The sequence below is a fragment of the Rhinoraja longicauda genome, chromosome 1 (genome assembly GCF_053455715.1).
Source record: "Rhinoraja longicauda isolate Sanriku21f chromosome 1, sRhiLon1.1, whole genome shotgun sequence".
NCBI lineage: Eukaryota > Metazoa > Chordata > Chondrichthyes > Rajiformes > Arhynchobatidae > Rhinoraja > Rhinoraja longicauda.
Genome location: NC_135953.1, coordinates 21,791,115 through 21,808,954, shown reverse-complemented (window position 1 = coordinate 21,808,954; position 17,840 = coordinate 21,791,115). Strand labels below are relative to the sequence as shown.

Here is a 17,840-nt window from a genome sequence, read left to right as displayed (position 1 = left end):
TTCCCCATATATCCCTTGATTCCTTTAGCCCTAAGAGCTAAATCTAACTCTCTCTTGAAAACGTGTACCCAGATACAGTGTAATGCTTTTGTTGTGAGCTAACCAAGCAATCGAAAGACAATTCTTGAAGGAATACATGAAGAAAGAATTGAAAAAGAATTACAATTCTTAAAGAATTATGGCCATCAGAGAAATATTCAAACAATTTAAGTTAACAATTAAATTAATTCAGAAAATGTAAGTGACTTGAAATATACCCATCAGAACCAATCGACTTCAGTGAAATGAATGGGTCGTGGAACTGGGACTGGGTCAGTCGCAAAATTTCCCAAAGTATTTGCTGGGAAACCTCAGGAAATTGGTCTTCCACAACTATATACCAACACCTGAGGGAGGCAGTTCAGAAAAGTTGAGAACTTTGTTAGGGGTTATGGGGAGAAAGCAGCAGAATGGGGTTGAGAGAAAAAGATAGATCGGCCATGATTGAATGGCGGAGTAGTCTTGATGGGCCAAATGGCCTAATTCTGCTCCTGTAATTTATGAACTTATGAACTGTGTCTTCGTGACCCTTGGAAATGAATCGGATTATTAGTCTGGCTGTCCTTGCAAAAAGGATTGGGCAACTCTGGATCAGGCCAACAAGTTGCATCAGGGTGCATTCCTAGTCTCACCTGTACTATCAGTTCTGCATATGGTGTGGAAACAGGAGCTTCCCAATATGAAGGGATATCCTGAGACTAAATCACACAGTAATCATTCTGTTCCATATCCTGAATGAAGTGTTATCCAACTGCTCAGGTCTATTTCATTATTCAAGCTCTGTTTGAGGTTCCCCTGTGCCTCAGACACATGCATCCACCACTACTCTCGAGACTCTGGTAGGTCATTTTTCTTGGGCAATTAAGAATCATCCACATCAATCAGTCTCAAGTCACAAGCAGGCATTCAGGTAGGTTTGCTGGTAGTTTTATAGTCACCTTTCTCATTTCAAATCAATTTATTAACTGAATTAAAGTCCAAAGTTCTTGTGGTAGGATTTGAATTTGTATTCCTTGATCAACCTGTCGAGTACTCCATGGTACCTTGCTGTTTCGTTCAGTTTAGTTTAGAGATACAGCGCGGAAACAGGCCCTTCCTGCCCACCAAGTCCACGCTGACCAGTGATCCCCGCACACTAACACTATCCTACCCACTCTACGGACAATTTACAATTATACCAAACCTATAAACCTGTATGTCTTTGGAGTGTGGGAGGAAACCGGAGCACCCGGAGAAAACACATGGGGTCACAGGGAGAACGTACAAACTCTGTACAGGCAGCTCCCGTTGCCAGGATCGAACCCGGGTCTCTGGCACTGAATGGCAGCAACTCTACCGCTGCATCACCGTGCCGCACAGGTTCTTGCCCAAAGGAATGGGCTCGGTGTCCAAGTTCCAACTGTGTGTGCCTTTGATTTTTCTCACTGCAGGTGACTTTAATGAAATCACTGACGAAGGAGAAGTATAATTTCAAATGTGGTCGGTGGTTGGACATCAATGAGGATGATAATGAGATCTTACGGGAGATGCCTGCTGATGGAGACCTGGTAGATGAAATCCAGCGCTGTGAGTGCCCTTTTGTTTCCGATATCCTGTTGGAGTTGCCTTGTTCTCTGGATCCACAGGCCAGGATGGTCAACACAGGCCACTGGCAGTGGTATTCTCAGACTCTTGCCCCTAACCTCCCCAATATTCATTCTAGCCCATCTGAGGGAGCAGTGCTTTTCTCTTCCAAACTAAAAGCTGCTCAGTTTATCAAGAAGGCATAAACCGAGATGCAGAGACAAGAAAGTACAGATGCTGTAATCTGGAGCAAAAGAAAGAGCACTGCTAGAGATAATCAACAGGTCAATAGACAATAGACAATAGGTGCAGGAGTAGGCCATTCAGCTCTTCGAGCCAGCACCGCCATTCCATGCGATCATGGCTGATCACTCTCAATCAGTACCCCGTTCCTGCCTTCTCCCCATACCCCCTCACTCCGCTATCCTTAAGAGCTCTATCCAGCTCTCTCTTGAAAGCATCCAACGAACTGGCCTCCACTGCCTTCTGAGGCAGAGAATTCCACACCTTCACCACTCTCTGACTGAAAAAGTTCTTCCTCATCTCCGTTCTAAATGGCCTACCCCTTATTCTTAAACTGTGGCCCCTTGTTCTGGACTCCCCCAACATTGGGAACATGTTTCCTGCCTCTAATGTGTCCAATCCCCTAATTATCTTATATGTTTCAATAAGATCCCCCCTCATCCTTCTAAATTCCAGTGTATACAAGCCTAATTGCTCCAGCCTTTATATACGACAGTCCCGCCATTCCGGGAATTAACCTAGTGAACCTACGCTGCACGCCCTCAATAGCAAGAATATCCTTCCTCAAATTTGGAGACCAAAACTGCACACAGTACTCCAGGTGCGGTCTCACCAGGGCCCGGTACAATTGTAGAAGGACCTCTTTGCCCCTATACTCAACTCCTCTTGTTACGAAGGCCAACATTCCATTGGCAGCATCAGTGGAGGGAAATGGGCAGTCAACGCTTCGGGTCGACACCCTTCATCGACAACACACATAGAACACAGAAAGGTACAGCACAGGAATAGGCCCTTCAGCTCACAATGTCTGTGCTAAATTTGATGGCAAGATTAACTAATGTCACCTGCCTGCACGGGCTCCATATCCATACATTCCATACATTCCCAGCATATCTATGTATCTATCTAAAAGCCTCGTAAACCTCAGACTGAAAAAGAGGAGAGGAAGCAGCCAGCATAAAGAAGTGGGCTGAGAGAGGTGGAACACAGGTAGCAAGCGATAGGTGGTAACCCCAATGAGGTGGTGTTGATTGATAGATAAGGGAAGGGTGGACATAATGACTGAAGTTGGGAGGTGACAAGTGGAGAACGAAAGGCTACAGATTCTGGCATGTGATAAGTAAGGTAGGGAACAACGGAGGCAGGGGAGGGGAGGGGAGGGAGGGGAGGGGAGGGGTGAGCAGCTGGGGGGAGGGGAGGGGTGAGTAGCTGGGAGAGGGGAGGGGTGAGCAGCTGGGGGAGGGGAGGGGTGAGCAGCTGGGGGCAGGGGAGGGGAGGGGTGAACAGCTAGGGGCAGGGGAGGGGAGGGGTGAACAGCTAGGGGCAGGGGAGGGGAGGGGTGAGCAGCTGGGGGTGGGGGTAAGGGGTGAGCAGCTGGGGGAGGGGAGGAGAGGGGTGAGCAGCTGGGGCAGGGGAGGGGAGGGTGAGGCAGGGGAGGGAGGGCAGAGCAGCTGGGGAAGGGGAATCCAATGGAGACAATGGCTCCAAAAGCATCTCCATCCTCTACACGGCACACCCTGGCACCTGAGTGCTTAAGAAAAAGTGGAAGCATTTTCAATAAGTGCCAAATAGATGATCTAGGTGACTTCCTCCGAAGACTCCTACCATCACAGAAGCAGTCTCCAGCTAATTTGGTTCACTGCAAATGATATCAACAAATGGCAGAGAGCATTGGATACAACAGAGGCTGGGAAACTAGGCAACATCCCATTTGTAACACTGAAAGCCTGCACACCAGAACCAACTGCACATCTACCTGAGCTATTCCAGTACAGTTACAACTCTAGCTTTTACCAGCTACCTCATCAAGGACTTTCCTTCCATCATCAAATCAGAAATGGTGTTGCTCCCTGTTGATTGCACAAAGTGCAATCCTATTGCCAACTTCTCAACAAATATAGCACTCCAAAGACGTACAGGTATGTAGGTTAATTGGCTGGGTAAATGTAAAAATTGTCCCTAGTGGGTGTAGGATAGTGTTAATGTACGGGGATCGCTGGGCGGCACGGACTTGGTGGGCCGAAAAGGCCTGTTTCCGGCTGTATATATATGATATGATATGATGCCTGCAACATGATCTGGACAACATTCAGGCATGGGCTGATAAATAAGATTTGTGCCACAAACTGCCTATCAATGATTATCTCCAAAAAGAGAGACTCTAATCATCTGCCCGTGACCTATAATGACATGAACATCAGCAGGTTCCCCCACCATTAATATCCTGGGGATCACCATGACTAGAAACTCAATAACCCCACGGACCACCAACGAAACACCATGGTTATCATAGTCATTGGAAGTGAATGTTGGCTATGATGTATAAAGGGGTTCCATTTTCCTCATCACCCAGTGTTGACTCCTTCTCCCATCTCCACCAGTCCCCCAGATGGCCTTCTACCCACTTTAGACTTTGTTATTTCAAACTGTACCCTTACATATCTCTAGTTTCTCTCTCCCCTGACTCTCAGTCTGAAGAAGAGTCGTGACCCGAAACATCACCCATTCATTCTCTCCAGATATTCTGCCTGTCCCACTGAGTTACTCCAGCATGTTGTGTCTACCATAGTTACAAAGCAGGTCGGAGACGGGGATTACTGCAGTGAATGGTTCACCTCGTAACATTCCAAAGATCTTTCCACCGTCTACAGGGGAAAAGTCAGGGACATAATGGAAAGCCTCTCATTTTAATTCTGTGCCATCAACTCTCAGCATTCTGGACTAAACAATCCATTTCATGGGTATGCTATGACCCACAGAAACATTTCTGACACCACCCTCGTACTGTGCCTGCTGTACAAACCATCTACAAAGCCCAGTGGTATGCCATAGTGAGGTCCACCGGAAATTGGAGGAACAGCACCTCATATTTCGCCTGGGCAGTTTGCAGCCCAGTGGTATAAACATCGACTTCTCCAACTTTAGATAGTTCCTCTGTCCCTCTCTTCCCCTCCTCCTTCCCAGATCTCCCTCTATCTTCCTGTCTCCACCTATATCCTTACTTTGTCCCGTCCCTCTGACATCAGTCTGAAGAAGGGTCTCGACCCGAAATGTCACCCATTCCTTCTTTCGTGAGATGCTGCCTGACCTGCTGAGTTACTCCAGCATTTTGTGAATAAATACCTTCGATTTGTACCAGCATCTGCAGTTATTTTCTTATACAGCCTCTTCAGCAGTGTATCTTCCCAGTACGCAGCCAAGGAAATGAATGGCTTCCACTTTCTGCAAACCAAATGTTGAGGTCCGAAACTCATAGCACAGCACCTGGGGTGTTGAACAGGTGGTGGGGTCCAGCCTGAGGGAAGATGATCAGCAATTGTGATTGTAGACGGTGAGAGGCAGGAGATCAAGATGATAGAAGGTGAGAGAAGGGGGCAGCCCAGCCACGATGAGTTAGTGCTTTCCTTAAGGAAGACCTACCTGAGGCAAACTGAGCAGCTGAATCTGTGGCCTTGGATCGGCTTGGACAACTTGCCTCTAAGTAGTAACATCGGAGGCCTGTCAAGTTCTGAGACTGACCTGCATGAGTGACCTGCTCCATCTGTGGATCACATGTGTGAGTTATAGAAGTGGCATCGAATGCCGTTGTGCATCACTGGACTCTTCCCTGCATAATCACATCGGACACATCGCTGTACCAGAAGGAGGGCCCCATAGCAGAAGCATCCAAGTCGCGGGGCTGGAAACTGGAAGTGTCCTGAGCTAATACCATCATCTATTGTACAAGTGATGGCTCCCACTGATTGTCGCCGGAAGCTTGCGTCCTTCTCAGGACAGATGATGACAGTGGTGTAACATTCGATGGACACGAAAGAAGAATCAGAAGGAGACTCATAGACTTTGTAGAACTTGCTGTTGTACAATATTTTCCTTTATAATTTTTTTTAGTGGGAATTAAATCAGACATCAGATGGAAACAGCGCATCGCACAATCAGGGCAAGGTACCCTGCACTCCTTGTTTGAGATGAAGTTGAGCCAGTGATCTTGTGATTGGGCGATCGATGTACAGCATGGACTTGGTGGGCTGAAGAGTCTGTTTTTCATGCTGTAACTCTAAACCAAACCAAACGAAAGATTAGGCTACCTAGACCTCAACGACAATCCCTGCCTATCTTATCTCTGATTCGAAAGTCAGGGTGAGATTAACATCCCTGATAATTATGATGTTCTCTGTGTGTTCTTGCAGTGGTGAAGTATCGAATTATCATCTGCACTGGCACAGTCAGTGGCAGTGGAACCGATGCCAATGTCTTCATTTGCCTGATAGGCTTACAGGGAGACACAGGAGACCGGGTGATGTATGACAGCAAGAATAATGTCAATAAATTTGAGAAAGGCAACGTAAGTACAATATGGCGGGTCTGTCATATGTTGAAAGACTGGAGCGGCTAGGCTTGTATACACTGGAATTTAGAAGGATGAGAGGGGATCTTATCGAAACATATAAGATTATTAAGAGGTTGGACACGTTAGAGGCAGGAAACATGTTCCCAATGTTGGGGGAGTCCAGAACCAGGGGCCACAGTTTAAGAATAAGGGGTAGGCCATTTAGAACGGAGATGAGGAAAAACTTTTTCAGTCAGAGAGTTGTAAATCTGTGGAATTCTCTGCCTCAGAAGGCAGTGGAGGCCAGTTCTCTGAATGCATTCAAGAGAGAGCTAGATAGGATAACGGAGTCAAGGGGTATGGGGAGAAGGCAGGAACGGGGTACTGATTGGGAACGATCAGCCATGATGACATTGAATGGTGGTGCTGGCTCGACGGGCCAAATGGCCTACTCCTGCATCTATTGTCTATTGTCTATTGTCTAATATATGCAATCATACCAGCACGTTGCTGTACTAACCTATTCAGCCCGCATGTAACCTGCTTATTCGATATGATCCGACCTTGAATCACCCAGTCTTAATTATTGTGCACCAATTACCCTGCCTGATTAGCCTAGATATTCCTGAGTCATATCGCAGTTCCACATGGATCAGCTGGCATTTTCCTGCACTGGTGCAGAGGGATGGCACAGTGGCGCAGCAATAGAATTGCTGCCAGAGACCCAGATTTGATCCTGACTATGGGTGCTGTCTGTATGGAGTTTGTACGTTCTCCCCGTAACCTGCGTGGCTTTTCTCCGGAGCTCCGGTTTCCTCTCACATTCCAAAGACATACAGGTTTGTGGGCTAATTGGCTTGGTAGAAATATAAATTGTCCCCAGTGTATGTAAGGTAGTGTTAGTGTGCGGGGATCGCTGGTTGGTGTGGGCCAGAGGGCCTATTTCGGCACTGAGTCTCGAAACCAAACTAAACTAAACTGGTGCCAAGCTCGGAACTCCTCTGCAAGAGTTCACTAATGAAGAGGTTCCAAATGTCCTGAGAGGTGCTTTATAGACAAATGTCCTGAGAGGTGCTTTATAGACAATAGACAATAGGTGCAGGAGGAGGCCGTTTGGCCCTTCGAGCCAGCACCACCATTCAATGTGATCATGGCTGATCATTCTCAATCAGTACCTCGTTCCTGCCTTCTCCCCGTACCCCACGACTCTGCTATCTTTAAGAGCTCTATCTAGCTCTCTCTTGAATGCATTCAGAGAACTGGCCTCCACTGCCTTCTGAGGCAGGGAATTCCACAGATTTACAATTCTCTGACTGAAAAAGTTTTTCCTCATCTCCGTTCTAAATGGCCTACCCCTTATTGGAGGGATCACTCTGATGTTAGTGACTCCATGCATTTATCTTGCATTTCTACAGTGTCTCCAGCGTCAACTTACTGCAAATTCCAGATGTGTAATCTGACTGTTGAATCTGTCAATTCCATTTATTTCAATGAAGAGTAATGGCTACACGGGATACAGAACATGGAACAGGAGTAGGCCCTTTGGCCCACAATGTCCATGCCAAGTTAAACTAGTATCCTCTGCCTGTACATGATCTATACCCCCTCCGTGTGCCTATCTAAAAGGACATTGATATTTTGATTAAAGCTAACTTTTATAATTTTAAGTGTTTTAAATATTTATCAAGATCATAAATATTTTTTTAAAGTTGGATTAAATAAATAATGTGATCAATGTTAAATAGTTCAACAGTTCAACAGTTCAACAGAGCTTTATTTGTCATTCGGTACCAAGGTACCGAACGAAACTACATAGCAGTCACACACAAAAAAGAACACAAGACACATGACCCCAACACAAACGTCCATCACAGTGACTCCAAACACCCCCTCACTGTGATGGAGGCAACAAAACTTCCACTCTCTTCCCCACGCCCACGGACAGACAGCTCGTCCCCGACCGACCCGCACAGTCCCCACAAGGGGATGGAAGTCCCCGCGGCCGAGTCGCACCGGGCGCTGAGACGTCTCGCGGCCGAACCGGGCGATGGAAGGCCCCGCGACCGAGCCGTGCGCAGCTAAGTCCCGCGGCCAAGCCGCACCGGGCGATGTTAGGCCCCGCGGCCCAGGCACTGTTAAGTCCAGCGGCCGAGCCGCACCAGCGATGTTAGGCCCCGCGGCCGAGCCGCACCAGGCACTGTTAAGTCCAGCGGCCGAGCCGCACCAGCGATGTTAGGCCCCGCGGCCGAGCCGCACCGGGCGATGGAAGGCCCCGCGGCCAAGCCGCACCGGGCACTGTTAAGTCCAGCGGCCGAGCTGCGCCGGGCGATGTTAAGTCCAGCGGCCGAGCCGCACCGGGCTATGGAAGGCCCCGCGGCCGAGCCGCACCCTGCGCCGTGAGGAAGAGACCTAAAAGAGAAAGGTTTCCCCCACCCACACCACCACCCCCCCCACCCACACCACCGCCCCCCACACATACACAACCAAAAAACAAAAAAAAACATCCCAACACCGACACTCAACAAAAAAAAAAGGAAAAAAGATGAACAGACTGCTAGCGAGCCGCAGCCGTTAGGCGCCACCACTTCCGATGGCTTTAGATGGTTTTAGATGGTTCTGAATGACAGAGACACAGAAATTCCCATTGTTTGGTATATTTAGATTTAGATTTTTAGATTTAGAGATACAGCACGGAATCAGGCCCTTCGGCCCACCGAGTCCGCGCCGCCCAACGATCCCCGCACATTAACACTATCCTACACCCACTAGGGACAATTTTTACAATTTACCCAGTCAATTAACCTACATACCTGTACGTCTTTGGAGTGTGAGAGGAAACCGAAGATCTCGGAGAAAACCCACGCAGGTCACGGGGAGAACGTACAAACTCCGTACAGATGGCGCCCGTAGTCAGGATCGAACCTGAGTCTCCGGCGCTGCATTCGCTGTAAGGCAGCAACTCTACCGCTGCGCCACCGTGCTGCCCGTTTGACAGTCGGGTTAAGCATAGGAACAAGACAAAACAAACTGTCAAGGCCGGACGGTGGTGCAGCGGTAGAGCTGCTGCCTCACAGCACCAGAGACCCGGGTTCAATCCTGATCATGGGTGCTGACTGCATGGAGTTTGTACATTTGCCTTGTGACCGTGTGGGTTTTTCTCCAAGTGCTCTGGTTTCCTCCCACACGTACAGGTTTGTAGGTTAATTGGCTTTGGTAAAATTGTAAATTGTCCCCAGTGTGTAGGATAGCTAGTGTAAGGGGTGATCACTGGTCGGACCAGAGCTGGTAGGCCGAAGGACCTATGTCTGCACTGAATCTCTAAAGGCTGTTACAGAGGAAGGATCAGCACAGTGCGGGAACTTGTTGACCAGGTCATGGTGGCAGGACAGGCAGCATATCCCGCGACCATGGGTAGGTGACGTTTCGTGTCAAGATTTTCTTCAGACTGCTTTAACCCTGGGCTATGTGTAGAAAGGAACTGCAGATGCTGGTGTATGCTGAAGATAGACACAAAGTGCTGGAGGCAGCCGCTCTGGAGAAAAAGGACGGGGTGATGTTTTCGGTCGGGACTGAAGAGTCACCCATCCTTTTTCTCCCCAGTTGCTGCCCGACCCGCTGAGTTACCCCAGCACTTTGTGTCTATCTTAACCCTGAGTTAGCCAGTCTCAATGATTGCACCTTGACTGCCTTGTCTAAACATAAGAACTGCCAACAAACGGTCAACCTGTGCTCCCTCTATCCAGGCGGATGAGTTTGTCATTGAGGCAGTAAATTTGAAGAAAGTGATGAGGGTGAGGATAGGACACGATGGGAGAGGCGGGAGCTGTGGCTGGTTCCTGGACAAGGTGATCGTGAAGGAGGAAGGAGCTCCGGAAAATCAAGCCGTGGAATTCCCATGTTACAGGTTATAACTTTTCACTGATGATCGAGGATCATCATGTTCGATAACATCACGTTCGATTTAACCAATGTGTTTCCATGAATAAGTTCATATGTTCATAAGTAATAGGAGCAGAATTAAGCCATTCGGCCCATCAAGTCAACTCCGCCATTTGCTGATCAATCTCTCCCTCTTAAGCCCATTCTGCTGCCTTCCCCCCATAACCCCCGACACCCGCGCTAATCAATAAGTACGTGTTCACTCATCTCTATCTTTATGGGTGGTCACAGTGGCGCAGCGGCAGAGTTGCTGCCTTACAGCGAATGCAGCGCCGGACACCCGGGTTCGATCCCGACCACGGGTGCTGTCTGTACGGAATTTGTTCGTTCTCCCTCCGAAATCTTTGGTTTCCTCCCACACTCCAAAGACGTACAGGTTTGTAGGTTAATTGGTTTGGTAAATGTAAAAATTGTCCCTAGTGGGTGTAGGATAGTGCTAATGTGAGGGGATCGCTGATCGGCGCGGACCCGGTGGGCCGAAGGGCCGGTTTCCGTGCTGTATCTCTAAACTATAAACTAAATTAAACTCTGCAGGGATGTGTGTGCGTGTGTGTATGGGGGGGGGGGGTGAGGGGGGGGGGGAGATGGGGGACAGGGGGCAAGAGGAAAATGCATGAGCAATAAGTAAGGTAAAAAAACATTCATTGTTTTGTTCATGCACCACCAGGTGGCTGGATAAGAGTGAGGATGATGGTCAAATTGTGCGTGAGCTGGTTCCATCAGGAGATGCACAGATGCTGAAAAGTAAGTAAGGATTTGTATGAATTTTTGCAGGAGGAACGCAAATCTAAATTAAAAGAACTCTAATCGTATGAGCAAGGAACCTACATTTAAAGGAATGGTGTGATTATTAAGTCAGCATTTTATTAAAGAGATAGTGCCACCTTGGTGGGGAGTTTTTATTCAATGAAGCATGCAGTGGTTCCCAAAAGTGCCACCTCATTGAGAAATCTGAATGTGCAAGCTGATAAGTTGAGCTCGGAGCTACATGACCCACAGACCATAAGGCAAAAAGACATAGGAGCAGAATTACACCCTTTGGCCCATCAAATCCCCTCTGCCATTCGATCATGGCTGATCTATTTTTCCCCTCCAAAACTAATCTTCCTGCCTTCTCCCCATAATATTTGACACCCTTACTATTCAAGAACCTATCAATCTCCACTTTAAAAATACCCAAAGATTTGGCCTCCGCAGCCATTAGTGCCAATGAATTCCACAAATTCACCAGCCTCTGGCTAAAGAGATTCCTCCAAATTTCATTCATTCAATTTGAAATTGAATTCCAATTTTCATCTTCATTCCAAAGGTAAGTCCTTTTATTCTGAGCCTGTGCCCTCTGTGGTTCTAGAATCTCCCACTACAGGAAACATCCTCTCCACATCCACTCTTTCTAGGCCTTTCAATGAGAACTCCCCTCTTTCTAAACTCGTGCGAGTACAGGTCTGGGTAGACACAACCAATGTATGCTGCCAGGCTATGCAACATTTGTGAAGCAAATGTGCCTTTCTGATCTTTCTTCTCTAACCACAGCTCAAGTGCATGGTACCTACTCACTCTGCCCGACTATATGTTCACGGAGAAAGGAAACGTCAATATCACCACTGGACTGATGTTCAACAACAATCTACCAAGAATGGGCAGATCACAGTTCAATGTTAGGGATAGACACACAAAGTAACTCAGCGGGGCAGGCAGCATCTCTGGAGAGAAGGAATGGGCGACGTTTTGGGTCGAGACCCTTCTTCAGCCTGGTGGACACCCAATGTTGGGATATAACTTCAAGTCAGCCGACTTGAAGCCGATCAAACTCCTGGTCAGAACGCTAGATTTTAAGGAGTGTAGTGAGAGAGTAAGGAGGCTGAGAGGTTGTGGCTGCTGAAAACATGGCAGAGAAGTGAAAACTGGAGACGAACAGAAGATTAGAATTGGTGGAATGCAGAAAGGGAGAGCCAAGGTAGTAGAGGGAATCAATATTGGATGCAAAGAATGAAGAAACTGGCAGCTGATGGAACAGTAGCCCATGCAGACGGCAATGTGGTGGAAGGCGATCAATTTGGTGATCAAGGAAAAGGAATCAGAAGCTCGGCACAGGGTTAAAGGATGATGAGATTCCATCTCCCCGGTTCATGACTGTGACCAGGGCAGTCGGCAACTATTATAATTAATCTTTCCAATATTTAATCTGAATGGTCACAGATTTCCACTTGCAGTTTCAAGTTCAAACAAAGAGAATCTTGGCCATGCAGTCTTTGTTCATCTTTGAGCTGGTGTCAGGAGCTTATCGAGCATTTGAGATGAATCAGTAGTAAGGAAGGCAAATGCAATACTAGCATTAATTTTGAGTGGATTAGAAGATGAAAACAAGGATGTGATGCTGAGACTTTATTAGGCTCTGGTCAGACCGCATTTGGAGTATTTTGGGCCCCATATCTGAGGAAGGATGTGCTAGCACTGGAGAGGGTCCAGAGGAGGTTTACGAGAATAATCCCAGGAATGATTGGGTTAACATATGATGAGCGTTTGACAGCACTAGGCCTGTACTCACTGGAGTTTAGAAAGATAAGGGGGGGGACCTCAATGAAACTTACCAAATAGTGAAAGGCCTAGATAGAGTGGATGTGGAGAGGGTTTTCACTCGTGGGAGAGTCTAGGACCAGAGGTCATAGTCTCAAAATAAAAGGACGTACCTTTAGAAAGGAGATGAGGAAGAATTTCTTTAGTCAGAGGGTGGTGAATCTGTGGAATTCATTGCCCCAGAAGGCTGCGGAGGCCAAGTCAATGAATAATTTTAAGGTTGAGGTTGATAAACTCTTGATTAGTAAAGGTGTCAGGGGTTATGGGGAGAAGGCAGGAGAAAGGAGTTGTGAGAGAAAGATAGATCAGCCATGATTGAATGGCAGAGTAGACTTGATGGACCGAATGGCCTAATTCTGCTCCTATAATTAATGGACTGTAACATGAGGTTGGGAGAAAGTCAATGTCAGTCTTTATTTCTCTACAAACCTGGGGAGCTGTGAGTGATCTTTCATTAAGTACTCCTCCTGTGGTGAACATTTCAGATATCCGGTACCATGTCATGGTGAAGACAGGGAATGTGTCTGGAGCCAGCAGCGATTCTAAAGTTCACATCAAACTGTATGGAGAGAAGGGAGACACTAGCAAACAGTCACTGGTCACCTCTGACAACGACTTGGGAAATTACTTTGAACAAGGGCAGGTGGATGTCTTCATCATTGACACAATGAATATCGGAACAGTAAGTATATCTTAGTGCAGTGAGCTAAGGTTCACCTGCACCTCCTCCAACCTCATCTATTGCATCTGCTGCTCCAGATGTCAACTTATTTACATCGGCGAAACCAAGTGCAGGCTCGGCGATCGCTTCGCTCAACACCTGTGCTCGGTCCGCGTTGGCCAAACTGATCTCCCGGTGGCCGAGCACTTCAACTCCCCCTCCCATTCCCAGTCTGACCTTTCTGTCATGGGCCTCCTCCAGTGCCATAGTGAGACCCACCGGAAATTGGAGGAACAGCACCTCATATTTCGCCTGGGCAGCTTGCAGCCCAGTGGTATGAACATCGACTTCTCCAACTTTAGATAGTTCCTCTGTCCCTCTCTTCCCCTCCTTCCCAGATCTCCCTCTATCTTCCTGTCTCCACCTACATCCTTCCTTTGTCCCGCCCCCCTGACATCAGTCTGAAGAAGGGTCTCGACCCAGAAACGTCACCCATTCCTTCTCTCCTGAGATGCTGCCTGACCTGCTGAGTTACTCCAGCATTTTGTGAATAATGTATAATCAAAATATATCCATTGAACATCAAAGTTATATCCATGATCTCTAGTCTCTTCTACCTCTTCAGGTAGAAGTCAATTACTCTGTGGAAGTCCTCCTTTAAATTATCGTTGGCTTTGTCAGTGAACAAGTGCTCAGTCAATTGTACAAGATATTTCACCCCGCTGTGATAACACAACCACCAAAATATTTATTTGAGCGGAGTTAATATGGTGGACAAGTCCTTTGATGTGCAAGTTCATGATGTGTTTGATTGATGAGAATTTCTAGTCTTTGTCTTAAAAACACACCATAAGAAGTTAACGATCCAACAATGACAATACTTAACTATCAAACGTTCCTCCTCATCTATGGATTCACAGAAAGCAATGAACGGAAGTTAGAAACAAAAAGGATCGAATGACTTCAATTTTTTTTTAGCCTTTCAACTCCCAAGGGTAATTTTAATTCTGGGCAGTTGCAATTGAATTGCAGTCAAAAGAAAAAAACTCGCTCAAAAAAATATATTAGTCCATAACTATGCACATGGAAAAACAAGTCCATGGTTGTGCAAGGAATAGTCCGTAATGTGCTGTTGCTGAGAGATGATTAGGGCTCTGCAAGTCGGTTCAAGAACTTGATAGTTGTTGGAAAGTATCTGTTTCTGAATCCGGTGCTATTGGATTTGAAGGAATGAATGAATGAACGAATGAAGGAATACTTTATTGTCACATGTGATGAGTCAAAGTGAAATTCTCTGTTTTGCATACCCAAGGAATGTAAAGAGACCACATAAATGGCGCTGACAAAGTTACAAATTATCCCACGCCAGGTCCTCCTTTGTCCCGCCCCCTTCCACCCCCCTCCCCCACGCCAGGTCCTCCTTTGTCCCGCCCCCTTCCACCCCCCTCCCCCACGCCAGGTCCTCCTTTGTCCTTCCCCCTTCCACCCCCCTCCCCCACGCCAGGTCCTCCTTTGTTCTGCCCCCCCCTCCCCCACTTCATCCATCTGTACCTCCTGCCTGGCGGTAGCAGCAATAAAACAGCTTGGCATAGATGAAGGGTATCCTTGACGACGCTGTCTTTCTGAGGCAGCACCTCATGTAGATGATTAAGATGGTGGGGAGGGTCATAGACTCATACAGCATGGAAACAGGCCCTTCAGCACAACTTGCCCACTCCGACCAACATGTACCATCTACACTAGTCCAGCCTGCCTGCGTTTGGCCCATATTCCTCTAAACCTGTCCTGGCCACGTACCTGTCTATGACCATGACCATGATGGACCAGGCTGAGTCCACTACTCTCTGCAGCTTCTTGCATTCTTGTGCATTGGAATTGCCATACCAGGCCATGATACAACCAGTCAAGATACTTTCTATATATATTGGTATATACATTGGTACATTTCTAATTACGTTACTAGTAATTAACATACACAAGCATACACCAGTATTTCTACCAGGATTGAGAATTCCTAATGCATATAAAAAACATTTTGAACAAGTATATTCTTTAGACTTTGTGTAGAGTTTACACCTTCTCCAAATGACTGTGTGGGTTTTCTCCAGGTGCTCCAGTTTCCTCCCACATCCTAAAAATGTGTAGGTTGATAGAGTAATTTTCATTGTGGATTGTCCCTAATATGTAGATAAGTGGTAGACTCTGGGATGTGGGTGGGGAGATGATGGAAATAATAAAGTGGGTTGAGGTAAGATTAATGTAAAGATGGGTAGTTGATGGTTGGTGTGGTCTCTGTGCCTGTTCCGTGCTGTACTGCTCTCTGACTCCATGAAATAATAACACACCTCATGTTAACATTGCCAGGATCAGTGCATGGTGACCAAACCTCAATCTCTCTACTTTTTGCACTTGAATCTGTGTAAAGTTGTTCCAAGAATTGATATTTTAACATCTTCTTCTCCCTAGCTGAAACGTCTGCTGATCGGTCATGACAACGTCGGTCTGCGAGCTGGCTGGTTCCTGGACAATGTTCGGATTAGGGTCCCAGCACACGGGAAGGAATACATGTTCCCTGCTCATCGATGGCTGTGCAAGGACGAGTCGGATGGCAAGACTGAGATTGAAATATATCCCAGTGAGATCACAGAGATTGAGAAACGTAAGCACACAAACTAAGTAAGGCTTTGAAATGAAGATTCTCACCTAGGTTGTCTTCAAAGAAAATATCTGAAGATCCATGGTCATAGAGTCATATTGTGATACAGTGTGGAAACAGGCCCTTCAGCCCAACTAGCCAACACTGGCCTACAATGTCCCAGCTACACTAGTTCCACCTGCCTGTGTTTGGTCCATATCCCTCCAAATCTGTCCTATCGCTGGTGGCGCAGCGGTAGAGTTGCTGCTTTACAGTGAATGCAGCGCCGGAGACTCAGGTTCGATCCTGACTACTGGCGACGTCTGTATGGAGTTTGTACGTTCGCCCCGTGACCTGCGTGGGTTTTCTCCGAGATCTTCGGTTTCCTCCCACACTCCAAAGACGTACAGGTATGTAGGTTAATTGGCTGGGCAAATGTAAAAATTGTCCCTAGTGGGTGTAGGATAGTGTTAATGTGCGGGGATGGCTGGGCGGCGCGGACCCGGTGGGCCGAAGGGCCTGTTTCCGCGCTGTATCTCTAAATCTAAATCTAAATCTAAATCTAATCCATGTATCTGTCTAACTGTTTCTTGCAGTAAACGCTGGGATAGTTCCTGCCTCTACTATCTCATCTGGCTGCTTGTTCCATACACCCACCACCCTTTGTGTAAAAAAGTTACCCTCTCAGATTCATATTAAAATGTTTCCCCTTCATCTGAAACCTATGTCCTCTGGTCGTCGATTCGCTTACTCTGGACAAGAGATTCTGTGCATCTACCCGATCTATTCCTCTCATGATTTTATACACTTCTTTCAGATCACCCCTCATCCTCTTGCACTCCAGGGAATAGAGTCCCGGCCTATTCAACCTCTCGCTGTAGCTCAGACCCTCCAGCCCTGGCAACGTCCTTGCAAATCTTCTCTGTATCCTATATAAAGACAACATTTTTCCTAAAACATGGTGCCCACAACTAAACACAATACACTAAATGCGGCCTCACCAACATCTTATACAACTGCAACATGACCTCGCAACCTCTATACTTCTATGGTATTCCTCTTTCCACTTTATTTGTGTTTGTAACAATTTAATATGGCTCCATGCACACAAAGGGTGGAGGATATATGGAACAAGCTGCAGAAGAAAGTAGTCGAGGCAGGTACAATTACAACATTTGGACAGGTACATGGAGAGGAAAAGTTCAGAGGGATAGGGTTCAAATGCAAGCAAATGGACCAGCTTAGATGGGGCACCTTGGTCAGCTTGGCGAGTTGTGTTGAAAGGCCTGTTTCCATGCTGTATCCTGAGCCCAGAACCAGGGGCCACAGTCTTAGAATAAAGGGGAGGCCATTTAAAACTGAGGTGAGAAGGAACTTTTTCACCCAGAGAGTTGTGAATTTGTGGAATTCTCTGCCACAGAGGGCAGTGGAAGCTGATTGTGGATGATCAGCCATGATCACAATGAATGGCGGTATTTATTCACAAAATGAAGAAGGGTCTCGACCCGAAACGTCACCCATTCCTTCTCTCCTGAGATGCTGCCTGACCTGCTGAGGTACTCCAGCATTTTGTGAATAAATACCTTCGATTTGTACCAGCATCTGCAGTTATTTTCTTACACAATGAATGGTGGTGCTGGCTCGAAGGGCTGAATGGCCTCCTCCTGCACCTATTTTCTATGTTTCTATGACTCTGTCACTCCAAGCACTCGGACCCCACCACTTCCAACAGTGTTAAACAAACTGACCTCTTGCTTAACATCCCAAAATCCCATTGGTCCTAATCTTTCCACAGAGTGAATCTACTACACTTTCTTCTCTTCCTCGTATTGCATAAAAATGATGAATAATTTAAC

The 17,840-nt window shown here is 47.0% G+C and overlaps 1 protein-coding gene across 1 annotated transcript in view; it reads left to right on the top strand.

Annotated features, from left to right (window-relative positions):
* Positions 1-17,840, top strand: part of loxhd1a (lipoxygenase homology PLAT domains 1a) — a 157,538-nt gene that overhangs the window by 80,917 nt on the left and 58,781 nt on the right. The window contains 6 exon segments of the mRNA XM_078409311.1: positions 1,470-1,605; positions 6,033-6,187; positions 9,916-10,076; positions 10,779-10,855; positions 13,174-13,370; positions 15,816-16,008. Coding sequence (XP_078265437.1) covers positions 1,470-1,605; positions 6,033-6,187; positions 9,916-10,076; positions 10,779-10,855; positions 13,174-13,370; positions 15,816-16,008 — 919 coding nt within the window.